The 14,731-nt window shown below is 38.1% G+C and overlaps 1 protein-coding gene across 12 annotated transcripts in view; it reads right to left on the reverse strand.

Moving 5' to 3' along the window:
- Positions 1 to 14,731, reverse strand: part of pcloa (piccolo presynaptic cytomatrix protein a) — a 68,148-nt gene that overhangs the window by 16,233 nt on the left and 37,184 nt on the right. For 6 of the 12 annotated variants that reach the window (XM_030149047.1, XM_030149043.1, XM_030149041.1 and 3 more), the window contains exons 7-16: positions 11,785 to 13,858; positions 10,095 to 10,142; positions 9,415 to 9,497; positions 9,172 to 9,247; positions 7,660 to 7,785; positions 2,911 to 3,019; positions 2,511 to 2,575; positions 1,885 to 2,072; positions 1,376 to 1,426; positions 1,012 to 1,142 (exon numbers count right to left, since the gene is read on the reverse strand). In XM_030149047.1, the coding sequence (XP_030004907.1) occupies positions 1,012 to 1,142; positions 1,376 to 1,426; positions 1,885 to 2,072; positions 2,511 to 2,575; positions 2,911 to 3,019; positions 7,660 to 7,785; positions 9,172 to 9,247; positions 9,415 to 9,497; positions 10,095 to 10,142; positions 11,785 to 13,858 (2,951 nt within the window). Of the gene's footprint in view, positions 1 to 1,011; positions 1,143 to 1,375; positions 1,427 to 1,884; positions 2,073 to 2,510; positions 2,576 to 2,910; positions 3,020 to 3,561; positions 3,616 to 7,659; positions 7,786 to 9,171; positions 9,248 to 9,414; positions 9,498 to 10,094; positions 10,143 to 11,784; positions 13,859 to 14,731 lie in introns of those variants that run through there. The other 6 variants (XM_030149046.1, XM_030149042.1, XM_030149052.1 and 3 more) reach the window with 4 other exon arrangements.

A 14,731-nucleotide genomic window follows, 5' to 3' on the forward strand; every position in this document is an offset into this window, starting at 1 on the left:
AGCTCCATGTGGTTGCCAGAAGATCTGTGATGCAGCTGAAAAGCCTCTGAATGGATTGCAGTTGGTAAACTGATAGCTGTGAAACTGTCCATGTATACACACATGTAGCATATACACGAACCATGTGCCCACATGCACTTCAGTGCATGTTTCCAAAACCATCTTCTATAAGATACCTACAAGTTTCAGGTACCTGTCTTATAACCTTAACCAACCAACACTGTTGCAAGCATCTGTACTTGTCCCGAGTCTTCTGCAGTGGCGAACTCATAGCCCTATATTATTGCTTTAATCAGAATAATCCCAGAAAGAAATCCCTTTCTCAAGGGACTTCATACAGCGGAGAAGGCGGGAGTCAATTACATTACAGAGCAATCACAGTGAGAGGGGGAGACCTGGACGTATGAGTGAGTGTGGATCAGATTGCTTGCAAATATAAGCACTATTGATTTTGACTGCACTCACACCTGCAGTAGAACATCTATCAGTACAACATCACCACAAATAGAAATATCAACCACATACCGTGTACATAATGTGAATGTTGTTCCGTCACTATAGGTATCTAATGAGTGATGTAACGCTGAATTTGTATAGGAAAGTCAGTGGAACTAGATTGTAAAGCATAACTTGTGTCAGGTCTAATGTACAGGTGCTATGGCACTGAAACTAGAGATCACATCAGAAAATGTCATGGTAAGACAAAATCAATTGTAAATCAATTTAAGATGAATGGAAATCACATTTAAGCTTAACAAAGAGGCTGCCGGTGAATCCTGCAAGTCAATGTGAATGTTTAGGCAAGTGAAGCACTCAAATTCCTTCTCCAAAAATAGCTGAAAAAGAAAGTAAATTGTAAAAACTACAGTGTCTATCACACCAAATTTACTAAATTCATGTTAAAATACCAACATTCTATGTAGTTAATATGCTGTCTCCTTAAAGACTATTTTTCCTCCTTTAAAATACAATATATCAGGAGGGCTTAGAGTTTCCACATTCTTGACTCACCCTCTCCCTGGTAGCAGATACACTTTAACAAATGGGTCAGAGTAGCCATTGTTGTCCCGTGGGGCAAGGTTTCTGGCCTGCAGGACATGAACGATCAAGTTTCCAAGCTGCTTGTCGTAGTGGATTTGAAGCTGCAAAAAGAACACACTGAATCACAATGGATTCACTTTTGCTGGGACACAAAGTCTAAGGAAAAGAATTACTTTGTTATCATTATCTTATTTAACATGATTTATTATTTTATAAAGCTAGGCTAATGCTATAGTACTCATCTTCTGTACTCAAAGAGTTCAAATAACCACATATAGAAATGTAAATGTGGTTATGGATGTTCAGTATACATCCATCCTTTCCTTTCGCAGACCTGAATCTCTCCAGAGACTGGGTGGGACTGGGTCTTCGTTCCCTCTGCAGTCTGTAAGAGATGAAAGATGAAAGGTGTAAGCAAACAGTGTTTACTGGTGGGTGTTAACTGTTCCAGCACTGTGCTCAGTGGACTTGGAGGATAAACTACTGAGATGCATCTTTGAAACTGATGCATCTGTTCATGTGTCAATATTGATGTTGAAGTTGAGTTTTTAGTTGTTAGTTTTTTCTCTTATTGGTTTTCATCATAGTTGTTACATTGTCACCGAAAACAATCCCACTGTGGCACATTTGAATATGCTACTGTAGAAGACCACCATTATAAAACCACAGCTTTTGCAAAACGTACATTTCAAGATATGGTCTCCACTGGTCTGCTGAAGATTTAGGAAACAGCAAAAAGCATTTGTATGCCAACTAAATATTCTGAGTTGTTTGAGATGATATTGAAACTTTAGGAATAAAAAAATAAAATAAATTATTCAAACCAGTGCAAATATACATTACCTTACTGCTGTGGCGTTTCTTGCTGATGGAAGGTGAACCTGGCTGACCGGGGCTGGAGGTCGCAGATGTGGTGGCGGGAAAGCCAGAGGATGTGGACGAGGCAGTTGGGGCCTGCTGCTGGGACACCTTCTGCAGCTCAGCTGCCAGCTGCTTGGGGTCAACACCTGGAGACCTGGGAGGTCTGTCACCTACAAAAATACCACCAGACACACCATGGGAGCATCATGCAAGGGCACTGACACTAACTTGTCCATACAGAAGGGTGCAACTAACCACTAACATATGCAAAGCACATTTTATGTAGGGTTTGATTATCGAAGAATGGTAAGTACCAGTGTAATTTTTAGTGCAGTTTTATAACATATATGAAGATTTTCATCTAAGATAGAAACACACATCTTGTTTAAATGTGATAAGAGACCCCTTTAATGTTCCTGGTGTACACAGACAGAGGACAACAGCCAGAAGTAAAGAAAAAATCAAGAAAATCTGAGATTAATGTAATATGAGATGAGGCTGAAACAAAATGTAAAAAGCAAAAGCTAATTAGAAAACCTTGAGTGGGCAATGATGGAGTTTAAAGAGGAGGTAAGAAGCAGCAGTAGTTCATAGATGTTTGAGCTCACCTTTACTGTGCTCCTGGAAATCCAAGTGCTGGGAACCCTCAGACTCAGCTAGCATGTTGAGATCCCTGAAAGGCAGACAACAATTTTTAATGATTAACCTAAAGTGAAAAAGTGACAATAAAATGCAAAATAGAGAAGAGAGTAAACTAGCTATAACCACTTTCTTTTAGACATTTAAAATGATAACTCAGTCTATTCTTTCACATTGTATATTTCATAGGCTATTGTACAATTTTCATGGACCTGACCAGTTGGAGGTATAAACATCAATTAAAGAGCAGTGGAATCTAACATCAATTAGATTGAGTTTGAGAGGAAAGAAATACAAAGAAAAAAATATATTTAGGAGAAAGGCAACAAGTGTGAGAACATCAAAAAGTAGCAAATGATGAATACTCACAGTCTAACACAGACTTCTGCCTCATTACATGGCTGTCCAACAAGCCCTTGTACCTCTTCATAGGTTTTCCCTGTCAGAAGAACACCATTCCACTCCAGGACTTGCATTCCTGTATGCAATTACACACAACACTAAATAAGCATTCACAGAGAAGCAGTCCACAAAAACAGCATGATTAGAAATGTCTAAATAGTAAACAACACTTTACACAAAGCATATAGAAAACCAAAGCCTCTATTATAAAACTTCTAAACTGTCACAGAGCTTTCCAATGCAAGAAAACAAGCTTTGATTCTTTCACTCAAATAAAATGTGCATCAAACTGTGGCCCAAAAGTGCAGAGATAAATGCTGGTGACAGCCGAAACAGAAGCTCTGTGACAAAGCTGCTTGTAGAGCACTCAGGCACAAAACTGGGGAAAATGAACTTGAAAATGGCCTCATGTTATTTCAGCTATAAAAATATAATTTGCAAGACAGCATGATGCATTATGGCTGGCAAGGAATATAGCATTTCCTCAATTCCAGCACTGCTCACTGTACGGACCAGTTTTTTGCATTCAATTCAGCAGTAAAAGCTTATTAAAGTCACACTAACACAGCAAAGTCACTGCATCCTTTAAGGCACACCCTGCCCAGTGGCAGGACTTACACAGATTGAAACAGCTCATCAGGAGGGTCTTCTGTTTGCGACGATAGTCTCGAGCTGCATGTGTGAGTGACAGGGAAGCGTCGGTTGTTTCACTCAAATATTACTGAGGAAATTGGTCGCACTTGAACTATATGCCATGTGTGTTACAGTTTGCCCACATTTAGAGAATTTTAGGTTTCAGAGATCAAACAAACAAGCATGCACTCATACAAAGAGTGTGTCTGCCCCTCTGTGACACTAAGCCTCTATGCCTGTTGAATCTGTCGACATTTTTCCATATTCACACCACGGAGAGTGAGACGCTATGTTCCCACTGGCAGAACCAAAGGATTTTGCAGCCGTTCTGCTCAGCGCCGATGACAGGGTTATGCTTGTTGACTTGTCCTCACAGCTCAAAACACCACAGCGGCATCCTGGTCATTGGAATGACACAATCACCAACAGCATTCGTCTATACTATTGATTTATTGTAAAGTATAATCAAATACATGAGCCCAGCAAAGGCAGGGCAGCAATGGAAGGCACAGATTAAATATGCAGAGGAAGTAAGTATAATGTTCTAACGTTAGACTGAGGTATGCAAGTCAGCAGCAAAAACCCCAGTGGCTTTGTTTTAAAATTGATCAACAGAAAGTAAGTGCACATACTTATCTGAATTTAAAATATTTATAACTTGCAATGACCTACTTTTGAACATTTGCACAGAGAAAAATCTATTCAAGAAAAATCTACAATAGGCTATAATTTAATATTTAATATTTGTATTTTTATTATTCAAAATGCAGGTTATGCGGTAATCTCTTACAATGACTTGTAAAAGAAGCAAAGAGAGAAACACAAAGGAGATACAGCGCTCGAAGTGGATGAAATATGAAAAACAGAAGTAGAATGAGAACAACAGGAACACACAGTGTGAAAAGAACTGCCCACACTCAAGCAAATACACATCCACAGAGCAAAGGCAGATGAATCACACACACTACAGGTCCAAGCAAGGCAGGATATTTTATCTCCCCATCTTAACATCCATAGATCACCAACGTGGCAGCCTTAAAAAAGGCTCGGGCCACAGCTTTACCAACTTTCAAACACCCTCAATGTGGATCAACACAGAGATTAAAGGAGACTATGAGAAGACAGATGGCCTGGGAATGGGAGAGGGTTAACCGATCCCAGACTACCATGTGAAATCAATAACACCTCATGAAATGTGGTCCTGTTAATATACCACACAGCCATTTATCCTGAGGTAATGTCAGTGAGAGGTGTGTAAGGGTGAATTCACAGGTCATATATCCATGGGTTATTGCACAACGATCACTGGGTGACTTGGTGAATAGCTACTTGTAGCTGCTGCAGTTTCTTTCTATTTGAAATGTACGCATTGTATATATAAGTTTAATCATAAGTGTTGTATATTTCATCTGGTGTTTTATTTAATGTTTATGAATGACTGAATGAATGAATATTTTACGTGCCCTGCCCATATAGGCTTATAAGACACTACTGACTTCAGAACAGGAAGATGACCAACATATGAAGCATATATTCATCCCAATAACAGTCACATCAAACAAGGTCATTTTAGTTCGGGATACATAGTTCTTCATCTGAGTTTCCATGCCTTCTCTAAAAATCTTGCCAAACTATATATTTCATTTTCAAATAACCAACTCATCAGGCATCCAAAACACATCAGGTTTTTTACACTGAATTTTTTCAGACATAACAGTTCTGATATCATGATATAAAGGACAATAAAACAGAAAATGCCGTTCATCCTCAACACCTCTTAAATCACACAAAACACATAACCTGTCCTCCTCTAGGATGCCTTCAAAGCACCCCAGCTCCACCTGCAGAGGCAGTACCCCTGCTCTGACCTGGGCACACATACAGACCTCTGGGCTCTTTATAGATTACATGTAACATAGGGTTCTGTGGAGAAATCATATTTATAGTGAATATAGCTTCTTAGTTTAGGCTTAGGTGATGTGTGTGTGACATATTGCTGTGTGATAAAGAAGGAGGATGATGTGTGAGGGAATGAATGAATGGATGTTGATATGTGAGTGATGCATATTTTGTTTTAATCCCTTTCATGCATGAATTATGAGAGCCTTAGTCAAGATTTGTTCCCTGACTGTCTTTATTCCTCTTATGCATGAAAAAAACAATGTGATTGAAATTTTTTCAATGAACCTATTTTTTATGGAGGTACAAAAATGTCCACCTACCTGGACAGCATGTATGGACAGCATTTAACCCTTTCATGCACACTGGTCACTACAGTGGACAGATGTTCAAAAGTGTTCTTTTGTATATTCATGGATTTTGTTGTTTTAGTTCCATATCAGCCAACACAGTGGACGCTTATGCATCATCCCATACACTGCAATTCATACATTACTGTAACTTTGCTGGTCTAGATAAACCTGATCTGCAGTAACATGTTTGAGAGTAAAAAAACTGCTAATTGTTATTAGACTGTAATTAACAGGTTTTTTTTTTTTGCATATTATCTCCATGCAGGTATGTTAAAATGTGAGAAAACATCAGATTAGCAGCATTAAAAATGTTTTTATTTCATAGTTTTCACACAGTTTATCAGTAAATACATGTTTCTTTGGTTCTAAAACTAAGTGCATGGTGTCCAGCTGAGTGGACATTTTTGTAACTCCATAAAAATAGGCTAACAAAAATCAATAGAATTATTATTTTTATGCCTAAAGAGGGATTAAAAACACTCAGGAAAAAAAATCATGATTAAGGTTCTCATAATTCATGCATGAAAGGGTTAAAGTGCAATAACAGAAAGCGATAAACTATGAAATAAAAACATTTTTAATGCACCTAATCTGATGTTTTCTCACATTTTAGCATAACCTAATACAAGTTATTACTTACTTCATGGAGATAATATGCCATAAAAACATTTTTATTTAAGAAAACTGTTAATTACATTCTAATGACAACTAGCAAATGATTTACACTCAAACACGTTAGTGCAGATCAGGTTTATCAAGAACAGCAAAATTACAGTAATAGTATGAATGTCAGTGTATGGAACGGTGCATAAGCCTCCAGTGTGTTGGCTGATATGGAACTAAAACAACAAAACACATGAATATACAAGAGAATAGATGTAGAATAACTGTCCACTGTAGTGACCACTATGCATGAGAGGGTTATTATATATATTTTTTAGTTATTATCACTATTTATTACTATTACTATTTATGAGTCCGCATCCTGATAGTGCACCTAAATTTCATTGTACATTCTGTATATAAATATACAATATATATTTACAATAAAGTATCTTATATTTACAATAAAGTATCTTATCTTATCTTATCTTATCTTATCTTATCTTATCTTATCTTATCTTATCTTATCTTATCTTATCTTATCTTATCTTATCTTATCTAACACCTGCCATTTCCACAACTCTTTATAAAAATCAAACAGTGTCTGTCTGAGCTGAATTATTTTACCCTGTAAATTATTCATAAATAAGTCCTGTACATCTGCTGTAGAGAATGTTTCAAAAACCTCATTTGACCAAGGGTATTTGTGAGCTTTATCCCAAGTAAAGATTTTCTGAGTGAGTCTGTCTTCTGGAAAGCAGACGAGACGGTTCCAGAGTCTAATCACTCCTGTCTTTTGCTTCACCACACAGGGATCCCAGCCCATACCTCCCTCCAGTGCCACCCTCGTGGTGAACCTGTTCACCCCAAGGAAGTACCTCATGGCTCTTATAGTATAACTGATAAACCGCTACTGCCTTAGAATCACTTTGCAAGTCTTTTCATGGTTAAATATGAGTCATGGCACATTCTACTGGGAGATGGTAAAACATCATGCTATCAACGGCCTATTTCTATCACTGCTCTGTTTCTATCACTCTTACAGCACGTTCAGTTCTGACAGCGTGTAATCCGTGACAGACTTGTGACAGATTCATGTGAATTACACATCTCAAAGACTCTCATCGCCTTGAAGTGAATAAAATTATACGAAACACAAAAATGCATCATCTTCATAGTTTTGTGTTGTTTTTTTGTTTAAACCCAGAAAGGATGACTTTGACCTTACCCTCAAGAATTTTTCCTGTTTGCTCTGCAGCTCCACCAGGTAAGACTTTAGCAACATAGGCTCCAATGTCTCCATTACTGCCAGGAACTTCTTTACCGCCAACTACACGGATACCCAGACCATTTCCTGGTTAAGATAAAAAAAAAAAAAAAAAAGATAATAAATGAGTAGTAATTGGAACTAGCAATGTCAACTATTCTGTGATAAAAATAAAAGGATCCACATAGGAGAACCTCTCTAGTCCATAGACAACTTCACATGGATGTAAAATATACTTCCTACCTACAAATCACAGATGAAAGGCCTTCACCTGCACAGATACAGGACCTCCCTCATATGAAATGTTAAAATATGAAATACTTCAGTGTGGTTACAAAAGTAAAAACAAACAACTGAGGCAAAATGAGTCAGTTCCGTACCCAGCACTTGTAAACAAAATGCTTCCTTTGTGGGCTGTTTGTTAATTGCACAAGATAATCCTGAGTGTGAGGGATACGCCATTTTGAGCATGGCAATGACTGATGAGCGTGGAGAAGAGCCAAATCAAAGGGGAAGCCAGGAAATGAAATGTCTGCCTGATTTGAGCCTGGAGGAATGGTGTGATGGAACATAATGGCAGGGGAACTGACTTGCCACTATGTTGAGATTTGACACAAATAAATACATAAACCTTACTAGTCACGCTCTGGAAGTCTCAGGCGATGGTATGTTCCATTACAGTATACATACAGTCTACTGTACTTTTAACCCATAAAGACCCAAACAGCCACTGATGACCAAAAGCATCTACTGATGTCAAATGTTTAACACCTGTTGATCCACTAATCCTACCAATACATGTAAATAATGGGTGTGAAATGCAGTTTGTCATCTTTTCATGGTCATCAGATATGATCCATTTGGATGTTCAGAGGCTCCGTAGTGAACGTGGAAACAGTTATCTTCTACAGCATTTATTCACCACTAAAACCCATGGAGTTAGATCACTGACAGTGGATGGACACACTTTGTTTATGTTCAGTTATTGATATGTTTGTGGAAAATGTCAATTTTTTTTCAGTTTTGTTTCTGGTTTAATAACCTTTGAATTTACTCTGAGCTTTAATGAACATGACCAGCAAATTAAATACAGGAAAAAACCTAATTCATACTGAAAAAACACAAAATACAAATGATGATATTATAATAAATGTTGATACAACACTTAAGAAAGGTTAAATAGAGAGAAAAAATTGAGAACTGCCATCAAAGTAGCATTGGGTCTTCATGGGTTAAACACATATTTCAACTCAATAATGAGTATACTCTGTAAAATAAAACAAATGCTGTTGGTGTAAATAGCACATATTAGATCAGTAAGCAATGGGGTCAATAAAACATAATGCATGCATCACAGTCAGAAGCATGTTCGTTTGCAATACTGTCCATGTTACTTAAAATGCAGTTTCTATTTTTGGACCAGTGTCGCTGTTGATGTTACTGAATGAAACTGAATGAATTATTATGCTTTACCTGAGACACTGCGGTCTTTGGGGTCCCTCTGCAGTTTGACCCTGAGGTGAGGGAAGGGGTAATAAGGGCCTTTTCCCTGTGGTCCACACACAATAGTGACAGGTCATGATTGTGATAGATTAAATGTTCAGACACATTCACAATAACTGACTGATATCCATGTGTTGAACCATGCAAGTATATAGGTTACACTGTAAATGTAACAGTTTCAGTGTCTGTTTCTATAGTATGTGTGTGCTTCACCTGTCTCTTCTCCTGTCCATTTTCTGTCCGTCCATCTCTAGGTTTATCAAACCAGTCTGTCTCTTCTCGTCTGAGGTGATAGGCTTCAGGAATAGAAACAGGCACTACTTCAGACCCAGTCTAAAATGGTTGCATTGTCATTCGGTGACAGGGAATGCATTTTCATCTCATTCAAAGGTGATTACATGCCGTTAAGCAAAACTCTAAATGTGCCAATATGTGTTAATTTGAGGTTGAGACAGAGATAGGAGTAAAATAGTAAAAAGACCTTCCTAAAGACAAAAGAATGGAAAGCAAATCAATATTTTCACAAGCACTGTAAAATTAGAAGCAGAGATATGGACTGAAAGTGAACAAATAGTATTAGTACAGACTATAGCTGCATGATCTAAATCTATAGTGTTGCACATTTTTGTGAATATAAATGTTGGGTGAATGTGCATTATTTATCATCATATGCCAATTGGAAGGAAGATGTGCATGTTTCTTCCAAAATTGATAGTATGTATGCCTCAGATGACATTTATACAAAGTAATATAATTAAGGATAGCTGTTTATTTTCCAATAAATTGGCATTGAAGACCCCAACATTTTTATTTTAGTAAGGTATGCATTTGACTTATAGTGCAGGTTAATATGTTAGGAACTGGAAAACTAAAAAACTGAACTAATACTCTACCATTGGTCGCATCGTCTCTGTTCAAAGCCATCAGGGAATCACTTAGGGCTGGAATCAAGGCAAATGGGTTTATAATGCAAAATGATGGGATCCATATTCATCCACTAACAAACAACTATAGTGCATTGAAGACAGCTCGGGGCTAGGATCATTAAACTTTAGTTATATTGAAACACATCACATAACTTGCCTCTGAGTCTGAGAATCACCACTAAAACTGGCCCATTTTGCATCCCGATTGTGTAAACTTATTGTGTAAATGGAAAAGGACCATACCTCATTAGTTAAGGTTTCTAAAGTTAAATAACCCATTGATATTGGTATGTGAAAAAAACTATCTGCCCAAAATTGAAGGTTTTAGAATTTGAACTAAATTCCACATTTAAATTCAATTAAACTGATATTGAGCCAGATTTTGTGCTAACTTACACATTCGTATAAAATGTAATTTTCTCCTCTAGTGATGACAGCTCAGTGTGTTTTCAACAAATAGAAAAGTAGAGTGAAAAGGAGAGAAAATCCAAGTAAGCTACAAGAATAACACCCTCACACTAATTAAAAGAATAAACAGTGAAACAGAATGTTGGCTTGCCCTATCTTAACTTAACGTGAATTTTAGTGCTATTGGTGAATTACTGAGTTTTCAAAAAATTGGATTTTGACCTGTTTATAACAGAGAAAGAAGGAACATGTACTTTTGATTAAGGCAGTAATACCTTTATGAAATAGTGGATAGAAGGACAAACAGGTTATAACATGCAACAAAAGACATCACTGACTTCTCATAATGCAAACAGTACAGGCAAATATTCAAAACACAACATGCAAGTGAAAAATTATATTTATTTTGCACATATTAGTGTTGCAACCAAATATCCCATACAAAAATAAACACAACTCCTCTACTGCTAAATTCTGAATGGACAGTAACCTACTTTAAATGCTGCTATTTAGAGATTTTCATAAAATAATTCTTGATGTGTACTCTGCTATTATTACCACATTTAGAAAATACATTATCAGACTTAAATATGACTTTGGAACATGTTGACACATTGTCTAGTCACATCACAGACAAAAAAAAAAAAAAAAACCCAATAAATAATAATATTTAGCCGAAGGTAATATTTAAACTGACTGATTGTATAGATTTTGCCAGTGGTGGAGGCACTTTCTTAATGTATGTGTGGAGAAATCAATCCCTTTTAGACTTTTAAAGGGTAATTCTGGTATTGCAGCCTTATATTCTTAACATGCAGGGTTTGCAGACTGTATAAATTCTTACTTTATACATGGAACTTGATACGTAACATAAAGTTATACTCTTCAATGTCATGCAATAAACTATTACGGACAAATGTCAACTATTTTACAAACAAAACAGAAACACAATGCATGCAAGATATATTCAACCAAAACCTAAAAGACATACAAGAAGTAGATAGGCATGCATGCACAACAGACTGAACAAATGTATGTGACACAAGAAAATTAATTAAAGATACATTCATCAAAGATAAGGAACTTAAACATATGAAAACTGAGAAACACATGCACTTTTCAAATTTTTGACAAATACTAATTAATTTGTATATTAGTACTAAATGCATGCAAGATAAACCAAAATCAGACTTCCCAGAAATGAAGCATTCAATAAGAAATGCAGCAATGTGAAAAGTCTGTTTTTTACCTTCACTATCTGACATGGTACCCTGAAGATCATCCAGCAGCACATAACCCCTACCCCTGGTTGGCTCCTCCCTGATATTTTGCTGCTGTTGAGAGTCCTGTAAGGACAGGCAGGAACCAAACTGGTCTCTTGAATCAGCGGAGATGGGTGGAAGAGGTCCTGCTGATGCACGGGCCATGCCCATTGGCTGTCCTACAGGACTCAGTGGACTCTCTTCCTCAGAGTTCTGAGCCACTATGGGTATTCTACCACGTCCACTTTGTACAATAGGGAGACTGGTAGGTTTGGTGCGACCAGAGGGAGTTTGATAACTTGGTACGTCTCCGGATGCTTCACCATCCCCTTTGAGCCTGAGAGATGAGCTAGAAGGGTCTCTTTTGATAGATAAATCTAGACCATAGCAAGATGTAGGCCTGGATGATGGTCTTGAGCGACTACCACTTGGATAGGCAGAGTCCAAACCCAAGCTCTGACCTAAGTTTAAGGATCCAGCCAAGTTAGCACCCAAGGTGGACCCCAGGTATTTCTGCTGTTCTGCAATATTCTTACGAAGGCCAAAGGTAATTTCATCTTGCATGAGACGACTGGATCTGGGGGATCCACTGGTAGACCCCAGATAGCTGGTATAGTCTGTGTCTAGGCCCCTGCCGTCTGTTATAGAAGAATACTTTGAGGATATCTTAGGATCCAAAATTGGCGTCTTATGTTTTTGATACAACATGGATGCTGGAAGTTGTTTAGCTGCCTGCTTTTCCAATGTAAGTCGACTGATACTGTACTTTTCTGATTTTGGATAGTGTCTTTGGGAATAACTAGAGATGCCAGTGGTGGGAGTATAGTAGTGTTGGGACAGGCCTGACAGTTGTTCCAAGTTTTCAGTACCACCTGTGCTTCTCCTAAATTCTTGCTTGAGCTGTTGCTTGAGGAGTTTTAGTTCATAGGGCTCCTCCATTGAATCCTCCTCATCAGGGGTCTTTCCGAAGGTATGTAGTCTAGAAGTGGATCCTAAGTAGTCAGTAGACCCCAGATCTGCAGCACTCCTTCGTAGCAACTTCTCTGCTTTAGCCAGCTCCCTCTCTGCCAAACTATACGATGATGAAAGACCTGTGGAGCCCTTAGCCAGCTCTGCAGCATCCTCCAGTAGCATGTAACTCCTAGGTGTGTGGTGATCTACATCTGTGTAATATGAATCAGAGACAGTTGACATAGGTGTACCCGCGATACTTCCTACCTCCAAGGCTCTGAGGTCAAGGTGGTTACCATATTTGTCATACTTGACACCTAGGTAAGCTGATGAAGTGGGATCAGGCTGGCGGCTGATGACATCATATTTAGTTGCATCCAGTTCTGAGAGAAGAGCTGCTTGTCTAGCAGCCTTCTGCTGCAGTAGCAGCATCTGGTGGTAACTCTGCTGCTGAGAGCTAGTGAGTGAGGGGACAGAAGAGTAGATAGAGTGTGACTGGTAGGATTGGGGAGTCTGGTACAGAGATTGCTGGTACTGGCTTTGTGAATATTGGTACTGTGAATATTTCCCATACTCGTGCTTGGTTTGAGGTGGGACAAAGTCATCTAGCTCTGACTGCGGTGCTGTCCTGGGGCGTTCAAGACCATGACCTTCAATCTCCTCATCTTCTCCATCTCCATGCACACCTCTTGTCTCCCGTATGTTACTAACCTCACTGTCTGACATGTAGTCTCTGTCCTCTGCAACACTTTGTAGATAAGCCCTTTCTCTTTTCTCCCTCTCCTTTAGCAGAGCATCTTTTCTTCGATTAATGCCCATTTCTAAGTACCTAAGTTTTGCATCAATCTCTTTCTCCTCTTCATCTAGCTCTGCTTGTCTTTTACGGAGTTTAGAGGACTCACGCTCTACCAGATCTAATTCACGATCAATGTCTTGTAGTATCTTGGCACGTGCCATGTTGGAATTGCGGCACATTCTTCGGCGAGCAGAACCAGTATTGTATGCAGTCTGGCCACTGGTAGTGGACTCATCCTCAGACGGTGGATTGGGGAGGGTCCTCTTCACCTTCTTCTGAGTGCCTGTTGGTGTGCCACCTGAGCCTTTGCCCTGCTGGAAATCAAACAAAAAAAAAATAATTTAAAAGTTTTGGCCTAATCTCCAAAGTAAATGAGTCTGGTGAGTATGTGCGTAGTGTTGTATACAAATTTAAAAATAACTTTCTCTGGACTTAATTACGCAGAAAAAAAAAAAAAAAAAAAATCTATAAATTGTTTAAATGCTGCATTTTCAATGTTTTCAGTTATATAACTCTATAATGTTAAAAGGGAAAAAAAGATTAATTTTAGTTTTGTATGGCAAATTTACAGTCATGACTACAAATGAAGACAATAATGAAAATGAGTGTATTAACCATTGTGTAAAACAGTTCGGAACAAAAACCTCAAATAGAAAATCTTTTGTCTCCAGTAAGATACAGCATGTATTCCTGTCCTCAAATGTTTCTCATTTGCCTTTGTAAACGTGGCCAAACAAGTACCCTATATTCAATCAGATATGCCAGCTATGTTGTCATCATAATCTTGATGTATGATTAAACACATGATTTGTGTGGTCATACCAACCTAGGCTTTTAGTGACCAATATGTATTCAGTGCAACCTTGAGTCCAAATTTTAAGGCATTCTGTCAAGCTATTCTGGTGATATAATTTTCTCAACATGATGGGGATCAATGGACAGACAAACTTGACATACATGTGTGGCCACATCCAAAACATTTTTATGCATCAACAGATTCACTACAGTTCTCTTAGGGGTCAATATTTTCTGATTTAGACACAAAGTGGAAGATTCTGCCACTTCACCTCCTTCCAAGATGCATGGAGGAGAAAAAACTTGAAGTCAAGAGAAGTCTGGTAGCCCTTGTAGTATATGAAGTCGTTATCAAAGCTAACTCAATGAAGTTAGGCTTGTAGCCTTCATCA

Source organism: Sphaeramia orbicularis, chromosome 12 (genome assembly GCF_902148855.1).
Source record: "Sphaeramia orbicularis chromosome 12, fSphaOr1.1, whole genome shotgun sequence".
Lineage (NCBI taxonomy): Eukaryota > Metazoa > Chordata > Actinopteri > Kurtiformes > Apogonidae > Sphaeramia > Sphaeramia orbicularis.